The 10834-nt window shown below is 47.2% G+C and overlaps 1 protein-coding gene across 3 annotated transcripts in view; it reads right to left on the bottom strand.

Moving 5' to 3' along the window:
* The window catches only part of LOC134066455 (epidermal growth factor receptor-like), a 53799-nt gene that overhangs the window by 21388 nt on the left and 21577 nt on the right, over positions 1 to 10834 (bottom strand). For all 3 annotated transcript variants that reach the window (XR_009936440.1, XM_062521804.1, XM_062521805.1), the window contains exons 3-14: positions 10566 to 10773; positions 10308 to 10433; positions 10128 to 10196; positions 9070 to 9188; positions 7780 to 7921; positions 6308 to 6424; positions 5677 to 5803; positions 5500 to 5573; positions 4768 to 4858; positions 3949 to 4154; positions 3247 to 3379; positions 1522 to 1612 (exon numbers count right to left, since the gene is read on the bottom strand). Coding sequence is in view for 2 of the 3 variants with exons in the window: in XM_062521804.1 (XP_062377788.1) it covers positions 1522 to 1612; positions 3247 to 3379; positions 3949 to 4154; positions 4768 to 4858; positions 5500 to 5573; positions 5677 to 5803; positions 6308 to 6424; positions 7780 to 7921; positions 9070 to 9188; positions 10128 to 10196; positions 10308 to 10433; positions 10566 to 10773 (1503 nt within the window). In the remaining variant the exon portion in view is untranslated. The remainder of the gene's footprint in view (positions 1 to 1521; positions 1613 to 3246; positions 3380 to 3948; positions 4155 to 4767; positions 4859 to 5499; positions 5574 to 5676; positions 5804 to 6307; positions 6425 to 7779; positions 7922 to 9069; positions 9189 to 10127; positions 10197 to 10307; positions 10434 to 10565; positions 10774 to 10834) is intronic.

The following is a 10834-nucleotide window of genomic DNA, read 5'->3' as shown; positions in this document are numbered from 1 at the left end:
CCTGCAGAAGCAACACAGCTGTAAAGTGGACACACTGGGCAGGACCCTGCAGAAGCAACACAGCTGTAAAGTGGACACACTGGGCAGGACCCTACAGAAGCAACACAGCTGTAAAGTGGACACACTGGGCAGGACCCTGCAGAAGCAGCACAGCTGTAAAGTGGACACACTGGGCAGGACCCTGCAGAAGCAGCACAGCTGACCGCTTAGACGGACCACGCTATCAAAATACACTCACATACAGTATAAAGTGGACACACTGGACCAAAAGCTCACATTTGAAGTACATATCAACAATCTTTTAAGAAATCTAAGACCTAAGGTCGGTTTTTATTTTCGTTTAAAAAAATGCTTTTCATTTTTAACAAGAAAAAGACTGGTCCAGAGTACTTTTCTCTCAGTGTTGGATTATGGTGACACAATTTATATGCATGCACCTTTATATCTCCTCCAAAAGCTGGATGCAGTCTATCACTCTGCATTGCGGTTTGTAACAGGGGCCCCCGCAAGAACTCACCACTGTGATCTATACTCTAAAGTTCAATGGCCATCTTTGTATTTAAGGCGGAAATTGCACATGTTACTTTTCATTGCTAAGGCATTATTGGGCAAACTCCCACGCTATATCTGTGATCTTCTGACTTTTTGCACTTCATCATATAGCACACGTTCCTCAAACAAATTATTACTGCAGTCTGTCACCCCTCGTACCGAATTAGGGAAAACAGGCTTTTCTTTTTTTGCTCCACATCTGTGGAATGAGTTACAGAATACATGGAGTATGGATTCTTTGCCTTCATTGGAGATTTTTAAGACAGAAATTAATACTGTGTGCACTGAGGAATGTCATTGCTTTTAGAGGTATATCACAAAACTCTTGCTACTGTGTTTCATGTAAATGTGTTAATGTGTTTGTCTGTGTCTGGAACTATTTGTTTGGCTGCCATTTTGACCAGGACTCCCTAGCAGAAGAGACGCTCAGTCTCAATGGGACAATCCTGGCTAAATAAAGGTTAAATAAAATAAAATAAAATAATCACCATTATTATCATATAACCATTACAGTAACATAGCTAGTATGCCCACTGATAACACAAGAGGAAAGAGTTTAGATGTGTTTTGTAATAAGTATTTAAAATAATATTCTAAGAGAGGCAGGACAGAGGACATAGGATAAGGGTGACTGTTCAAATCTATTCATATGTAATCATCATGAACATATGAGTGTTATATTGATGGATGTCATAAGGCTGGAGGGGCTGATCTATGTTGTGATGATGCTTAGCCAATCAACAGGCAAATCTGACAAATCTCCAGCAAACGGGGGAAACTCACACAAAGCCTCAGTGTTGTGCTGTGAGCTGCTTAGCACGTTATTGTGCACAGACTGCAGACTGTGTGTGCAGCACCGCGGTGCTCTGGAGGTCCACTGAGTGTGCAGGTCACATATGGGCAGGAGGGAGACCTACATGTACCAGGGAATGGGAGTGAGACCTACCAGGGAATGGGAGTGAGACCTACCAGTCCATAGCACGTCGGCCGGCCGGTCTGCGGCTTGCATTCCGGGTCACATTCCAGGCAGGTCTTGTTCAGCACAAACTCTCTCGGTGAGCTGGAGGCCACAGACAAGACAGCCATTAGAGCAGCACGCAAACAACAGCAGACTGACCATTAGAGCAGCACGCAAACAACAGCAGACTGACCCTCCTGCTGACCAGAAGGGCCATTACAGAGGCATGCATGGACTGCGCTCACTGCAGGCCTATTGTGGCAGAGCTTTAAAGAGCACTTGTCCAGCACTCAATTCAATAACTGGCCAGCTGATGACCCAACGCCAGCAATGTCAAGGTCACAAGGTCAGTTCCCAGGAGCCTGACCACTGCACTCAGCGCCCCTCTCCCAGTCCAGTCCTGATGGGACCAGTCCTGATGTGCTGATGGGACCAGTCCTGATGTGCTGATGGGACCAGTGCTGATGTCCTGATGGGACCAGTGCTGATGTGCTGATGGGACCAGTCCTGATGTGCTGATGGGACCAGTGCTGATGTGCTGATGGGACCAGTGCTGATGTGCTGATGGGACCAGTGCTGATGTGCTGATGGGACCAGTGCTGATGTGCTAATGGGACCAGCCCTGATGTGCTGATGGGACCAGTGCTGATGGGACCAGTGCTGATGCTCCGTAGACTTCAGGTCCACTCATCAGTTCTGACAGCTTTCTACAGATGTTTCATTGAGTCCATAATCACCTTCAACATCACATCCTGGTTTGGGGCACTGTCCAGTATTCACCTGAACCCACTCAACAGAATCATAAAGCTAAGTGGTAAAATAATTGGCCAACAACAGGAATCACTCTCCAGCATATACAAAAGACGAACTGTGGAAAAAGCAACATGCATATCCAAAGACACCACTCACTTTCTCCATTGTCAGTACTGCCCCCTGCCCTCAGGACACAGACTCAGATCCCTCCCACTCAGAACAAACAGAGCCCTGGCTAGCTTTGTGCCTGCTTCCATTAGACTGTTGAACAGTCACTCTTAGTCTTCTTTTATGTATTTATGTATTTTATGTATTGTATTTATTATTATCTTTTAGAGAGTGTGTGTGTGTGTGTGTGTGTGTGTGTGTGTGTGATGGTATGTGCTGCTTCTCCACATGTGAAGTTCCTAACGGAAAAATAAAGTTCTTTGAATTTGAATTGATGTGCTGATGGGACCAGTGCTGATGTGCTAATGGGACCAGCCCTGATGTGCTGATGTGCTGATGTGCTGATGTGCTGATGGGACCAGTGCTGATGTGCTGATGGGACCAGCCCTGATGTGCTGATGGGACCAGTGCTGATGTGCTAATGGGACCAGCCCTGATGTGCTGATGTGCTGATGTGCTGATGGGACCAGTGCTGATGGGACCAGTGCTGAGACGGCGGGAAGTGCTGCTGTAAGGGCTGTTGTGATTGCTACACTGCATGTGCTGACTGATGTTGTTGTTGTTGTTGTTGTTGTTGTTGTGATTGCAGGGGCATGACTACTGCTATCAGATACACCTTTCAGTATGTTTGCTACACTGCATGTGCTGACTGATATTGTTGTTGTTGTTGTTGTTGTTGTTGTTGTTGTTGTTGTTGTTGTTGTGATTGCAGGGGCATGACTACTGCTATCAGATACACCTTTCAGTATGTGTGCTACACTGCATGTGCTGACTGATGTTGTTGTTGTTGTTGTTGTTGTTGTTGTGCTGCTCACCCGTCCAGTAGTGTGCAGGCGTCCACACAGAGGCCGCGGCGGCTGAAGCGCTGGCAGCTGAGACACATGGAGGGACCGGGGCCCCAGCAGCCGGACTCAGAGCACAGGCCATCACACGTGCTGTTATGCAGCGCTGCACACACACACACACACACACACACACACACACACACACACACACACACACACACACACATTTATGGTTTACACACTTACATAAGCAAACACAGAATATAGAAACTGGAATCTGCATTCACACACAAAAAGAGCAATCAGCAATCCAGAAAAACCCATCAATCTGACTGCTTCATCAATCTAATCTGACTCCACTTTAGAGTGACTCCTTCATCAATCTAATCTGACTCCACTTTAGAGTGACTCCTTCATCAATTCTTACTCCACTTTAGAGTGACTCCTTCATAAATCTGACTCCACTTTAGAGTGACTCCTTCATCAATCTAAACTGACTCCACTTCAGAGTGACTCCAGAACTGACTCCACTTTAGAGTGACTCCTTCATCAATCTAATCTGACTCCACTTTAGAGTGACTGCTTCATCAATCTAATCTGACTCCACTTTAGAGTGACTGCTTCATCAATCTAATCTGACTCCACTTTAGAGTGACTCCACTTTACTGTGAATCCATCAACTCCATCACCCTGCAGGTGGAGATGTGGTGTTGCTAAGGTCCAGGTTCTCACCGCAGGTGGCGTGGTCAGCGTTGTGGCCCACGACGTAGCGCTGTTTCTGCAGCCTCAGCAGGCTCCTCCAGTAGTGCCCGTCGCCCAGGAAACAGAGGCGCGGGTTGTAGCGGATGACCACGTCGCCCCCGCTGACCTCTCGGAGCGAGTGCAGGCCCAGGTGCTGCAGGTGGGGGATGTTCAGCACCACGAAGCTCGCCGTTCCCCTGGAGACAGAGCAGCATCAGTATCAGCATCAGCATCAGCATCAGCCCAGTCATGTGATGCAGCAGAGCACGTCACCAGAGAGGGCTGACATGAGGTGTGTAGTGCACACACACACACACACACACACACACACACACAGACACACACACACACACACATAGAGCACGTCACCAGAGAGGGCTGACAAGAGGTGTGTAGTGCACACACACACACACACACACACACACACACACACACACACACACACACACACACACACATAGAGCACGTCACCAGAGAGGGCTGACATGAGGTGTGTAGTGCACATTACAGGTGCTCACAGGTTCTGCGTCCTGCCTCTGATCATCTCCAGGTTACACACACACACACACACACACACACACACACACACTAGAGTGCACATTCCAGACTCACAGGTGTTGCGTCCTGCCTCTGATGATCTCCAGGTTACACACACACACACACACACACACACACACACTAGAGTGCACATTCCAGACTCACAGGTGTTGCGTCCTGCCTCTGATGATCTCCAGGTTACACACACACACACACACACACACACACACACACACACACACACACACACTAGAGTGCACATTCCAGACTCACAGGTGTTGCGTCCTGCCTCTGATGATCTCCAGGTTCTCAAAGGGGCTGAGGGACGTCAGGTTGTCGGGCCATGCCTGAATCAGCAGGAAACCTGCGAGGATCGACACAAACAGGAGCTGTGAGTCACACACACACGCGCGCACACACGCACATGCACACACACACACACACACACACACACACACGTACACACACACTTACACACACAACATAACCAGAACTACAGAGATGGAAAACCAGCCACTCTCACACAACACAAGGTCTCCAGTCCTGTCACCTGTCAATCACTGCAAATATAAAACACTCCCATTTTTCTTCAGAAATAAATATTTCATGCTGAATTTTTAAAGCTGCAGTAAAAGCTAGAACTAATGCATTCCATGGTTCAGCAGCTGGGACTGTGTCACACGTATGGTGGAGTTACTTATGGTTGAGGGCGCTACGCCTATTTCCTGGTTTGGATGATGGGAAGGGATCGGACAGGAACCGATTATTTAGTTCCGTAGACATCAACTGGTACAACACAATGAGATTTTACATTAATTTGTTGGGCAGATGCTTTTATCCAAAGCAACTCAAAGGCATCAACTGGATGCTGATTATTAATTAACTAATAACAGTTTTAAGTCCTAAGTAACAGATGCAACTAAATGTATCAGTTTGCTATAATATTAATTTTAAAACGGCTTTCTATAAAACATCTTGAGAGACGAAGTGTTGATGAGCTTGTACCTGTGATTTCTCTTACAGTCCTGAAGATGTCCAACTTGACAGGATCCATCTTTGGTGTTGCGGTAAATTTGTCTCTGAAATACATTTGAAATGTGATTCTGCATGTATATCACACAGCAGCACAGAAGTTCAATCCAACGTTGACGGGGAGGAGAGAGCTGGGATGGTGTTCCTCACCCATTTAAGGACGTCTTCAGAATGGAAATGTCTCCATTTATCTTGGTGCAGTCCTTGAAGGAGTCAATGTTTGTTGCGTTGATCGTCATAACACCAGCTAATCTTCCCATTCCAAGACCATTACAAACTGCTTAAAAAAAACACAGAATTGTTTTAAAGGCCCCCATTTTAAATGTAAGCCCATGGCTTTGTGGCAGCAATATGATACTGATGTGGCATGTGGAGACTGATTTAGCACTGATTAGTCCATGGTACCGATATGATATTGGCATGGTTCTGATAAGTCCATGGTACCGATATGATATTGGCATGGTTCTGATAAGTCCATGGTACTGATATGATATTGGCATGGTTCTGATAAGTCCATGGTACCGATATGACATTGGGATGGTTCTGATAAGTCCATGGTACCGATATGATAATGGGATGGTTCTGGTAAGTCCATGGTACTAATATGATATTGGGATGGTTCTGATAAGTCCATGGTACCGATATGACATTGGGATAGTTCTGATAAGTCCATGGTACCGATAGGATATTGGGATGGTTCTGATAAGTCCATGGTACCGATATGACATTGGGATGGTTCTGATAAGTCCATGGTACCTATATAGTTCTGATTAGTTCTTGCCTTTGGGGCAGGGTCCGTCGCACTGCTTGCACTTGCGGATGCCGTTCTCCTCCACCTCAAAGGTGTTGCTGCTGCAGGTGCGCACGCACGCCCCGTGGTCCGTCACAACGTAGTTATCTAGTCCAGAGAGAAACGGGACACAAACCAAAACACGTTTACATGGTTACGTGGTCCGTCACAACGTAGATATCTAGTCGAGAGAGAAACGGGACACAAACCAAAACATGTTTACACGAAGCTGACCTCATATGTTAGTCGCAATTTGACCATCAGTAGCTGATACAAGTGGCACTACTGTAACCCAGTATATAGTATTGACCATCCTGTTGTGGCATTACTGTAACCCAGTATATAGTATTGACCATCCTGTTGTGGCATTACTGTAACCCAGTATACTATTGACCATCCTGTTGTGGCATTACTGTAACCCAGTATACAGTATTGACCATCCTGTTGTGGCATTACTGTAACCCAGTATATAGTATTGACCATCCTGTTGTGGCATTACTGTAACCCAGTATATAGTATTGACCATCCTGTTGTGGCACTACTGTAACCCAGTATATAGTATTGACCATCCTGTTGTGGCATTACTGTAACCCAGTATATAGTATTGACCATTCTGTTGTGGCATTACTGTAACCCAGTATATAGTATTGTACATAGGTGGCTTACCACAGGTGTCTTAACACAGGTGGTCCCAAAGCTGTACTTACGGGGACAGGTCTTAACACAGGTGGCCCCAAAGCTGTACTTACGGGGACAGGTCTTAACACAGGTGGTTTAACACAGGTGGACCCAAAGCTGTACTTACGGGGACAGGTCTTAACACAGGTGGCCCCAAAGCTGTACTTACGGGGACAGGTCTTAACGCAGGTGGCCCCAAAGCTGTACTTACGGGGACAGGTCTTAACACAGGTGGTTTAACACAGGTGGACCCAAAGCTGTACTTACGGGGACAGGTCTTAACACAGGTGGCCCCAAAGCTGTACTTACGGGGACAGGTCTTAACGCAGGTGGCCCCAAAGCTGTACTTACGGGGACAGGTCTTAACACAGGTGGATTAACACAGGTGGACCCAAAGCTGTACTTACGGGGACAGGTCTTAACACAGGTGGCCCCAAAGCTGTACTTACGGGGACAGGTCTTAACGCAGGTGGCCCCAAAGCTGTACTTACGGGGACAGGTCTTAACACAGGTGGCCCCAAAGCTGTACTTACGGGGACAGGTCTTAACACAGGTGGCCCCAAAGCTGTACTTACGGGGACAGGTCTTAACACAGGTGGCTTACCACAGGTGTCTTAACACAGGTGGACCCAAAGCTGTACTTACGGGGACAGGTCTTAACACAGGTGGCCCCAAAGCTGTACTTACGGGGACAGGTCTTAACACAGGTGGCCCCAAAGCTGTACTTACGGGGACAGGTCTTAACACAGGTGGTTTAACACAGGTGGCCCCAAAGCTGTACTTACGGGGACAGGTCTTAACGCAGGTGGCCCCAAAGCTGTACTTGGCCTGAGGGTTGTGGATGAGCTGGTGAGTCTTGGGGTCGTACAGCATGAGCGGGGGACACATGTGCTTACAAGTGCCATCATCCTGGAAGTCCTTACAAGCCTGCAGGGGGGAGAGGAGTCTGGCATTACAGGATCAGAGCGGTAGCATGATGCCACAGAGCAGTAGCATCCATATCAACTCCTTTACAGTATGTGTAAGACATAAACAAATGATGGGACTGTGTTTCCACCATTAACATCATGGCTATCAGAGATAACATCATGGTTATCAGAAATAACATCATGGTTATCAGAGATAACATCATAGTGATCAGAAATAACATCATGGTTATCAGAGATAACATCATAGTGATCAGAAATAACATGGTTATCAGAATAATATCATGGCTATCAGAAATAACATCATAGTGATCAGAAATAACATCATGGTGATCAGAAATAACATCATGGTTATCAGAATAACATCATGGTTGTCATGGTTATCAGAGATAACATCATGGTTGTCAATGTCATGGCTATCAGAGATAACATCATGGTTGTCATGGTTATCAGAATAACATCATGGTTGTTATGGTGATCAGAATAACATCATGGCACTAAAGATCTACAAGACCAGCCTTGTGGTTTCTGCTTATGGATCACAGTACACGGCTGCAAGGGCACACGCTACGTAAGGGTGGTGTAAGGGTGGTGTAACTCTTGGGCACATGTTGTGTGGGGTGGTATAACTCATGCTGTGTGAGGGTGGTATAACTCATGCTGTGTGAAGGTGGTGTATCTCATGGGTACAGGTGTGAGGGTGGTGTAAGGGTGGCGTAAGGGTGGTGTATGGGTGGCATAAGGGTGGTGTATGGGTGGTGTATGGGTGGTGATGATGGTGTATGGGTGGTGATGATGGTGTAAGGGTGGTGTAAGGGTGGTGTGTGGGTGGTGTAAGGGTGGTGATGATGGTGTATGGGTGGCATAAGGGTGGTGTATGGGTGGTGTAAGGGTGGTGTATGGGTGGTGATGATGGTGTAAGGGTGGTGTATGGGTGGTGTAAGGGTGGTGATGATGGTGTATGGCTGGTGTAAGGGTGGTGTATGGGTGGTGTAAGGGTGGTGATGATGGTGTATGGGTGGTGATGATGGTGTAAGGGTGGTGTATGGGTGGTGTAAGGGTGGTGTATGGGTGGTGATGATGGTGTATGGGTGGTGTATGGGTGGTGTAAGGGTCGTGTAAGGGTGGTGTAAGGGTGGCATAACTCACGAAGCAGTCGGAGGCGTACGGGCCTGTGCAGCCCCCAGCACAGTTCTCATTACAGCAGTCGCTGGGCTTGGGCCCCTTACAGCGTCGAGAGCACTGGTCCGCACACATCAGCTTGGTCACTGTGGAGGAACAACAGGAGTCATCACTCCACCAGCAGGAGGTGCCACCTCAGTACTGGGAACCAGAACCAGCAGCAGGAAGTACCACCTCAGTACTGAGAACCAGATCCAGCAGCAGGAAGTACCACCTCAGTACTGAGAACCAGAACCAGCAGCAGGAAGTACCACCTCAGTACTGAGAACCAGAACCAGCAGCAGGAAGTACCACCTCAGTACTGAGAACCAGAACCAGCAGCAGGAAGTACCACCTCAGTACTGGGAACCAGAACCACCAGCAGGAAGTACCACCTCAGTACTGGGAACCAGAACCACCAGCAGGAAGTACCACCTCAGTACTGGGAACCAGAACCAGCAGCAGCTTCATTTGGCCAAGAGTCAGCACTTATCACACAAATGGGGCTACTATAGCAGTTCAGACACTATCATTCTGTAGTATCCCCGAGTAGGCTGCGTCTATAGGGCTACTATAGCAGTTCAGACACTATATATCATTCTAAAACGGATAGTTCTTGATTATGATTGGCTTGATTATGATCGCGTTCAATGCTGTTATAAAATCCAACACAAATATACACCGTGACCGCATTTTGTTAGTAATGCGCTACCACAACTTGCACAAAAGTTAGAGTAGGCTGCGTCTCGATGTTGCCTGGCAACCATTCATATGGAGGAAATATATGTATTGGCGGAAGAATGCTTAGCTCCGCATTGTGCCTAACAACGCCCCTTAGCTGTTCTAAACTCAGTGTAAACTACGGCCTCTCGGGGCTTATTGCTTAGATATACAACACTACATACTGTATGCTAATACTTAGCCTCATCTCTTCACACTGATACTTCCTATGGGAGAGTCAATGAAGGCTAACTACAGCACATTCAGATGCACGCTATTATAGGTGTGGATCTGATGTGACTACATTAGAAATGGGAAGCACTTACTCGTCTGGCAGTTTTCAGCTCCTGGTGCCCAACAGGATCCATTGTAGCAACTTGAGTGACAACTTTGACCTGGATCAAAAAAAAAAAAAAAAAAACAGTCACCAAAACACACACTGTAAAGTTTGGAGTGTGTTAGAATGAGTTAATATGATATAATATAACATAATATAATGCTCTCACAGAAACTGGCGAAACTTGACTTGATGGACACCAGGTCTCCGTGGTTCACAATGTCTTTCCACTCGATGGAGTCGATGTTACACAGCAGATGGTTATGCGTGATCTTCACCCCCCCCTTCAGGATCTCTAGGGTGGAACAAGAACAGAACGCACAGGTCACTTATTCCTCTGTGAGCAAGGTAAACACACACACACACACACACACACACACACACACACGTGGTTTCTGGTGGATCATGTGAGTGTGGCGCGTCTGACCTGAGAGGCGGCGTAGTGGCAGCTGGCGGAGGCCGCGGGTGATGTTGATGGTGGGGGACGAGTAGTTGCGGTCGTAGTTGGACATGACGGTGAGGGCGAAGCGGTTCTCGTAGAGGGAGTGGCCTCGAATCAGCCTCAGATTCTCCAGCGGGATCGACTCCACGAAGTTGACGGCGATCAGCACGTAGCCACTCACTTCCTCGATGCTCTTTAAAACGATCAATCAAAGTTTAAAACGATTAATCAGAGTCACTAAAACGATTAATCAG

Source organism: Sardina pilchardus, chromosome 19 (assembly GCF_963854185.1).
Source record: "Sardina pilchardus chromosome 19, fSarPil1.1, whole genome shotgun sequence".
NCBI lineage: Eukaryota > Metazoa > Chordata > Actinopteri > Clupeiformes > Clupeidae > Sardina > Sardina pilchardus.
Note: the sequence above shows the minus strand (reverse complement) of the source record. Positions and strands in the feature narration are given on the sequence as shown.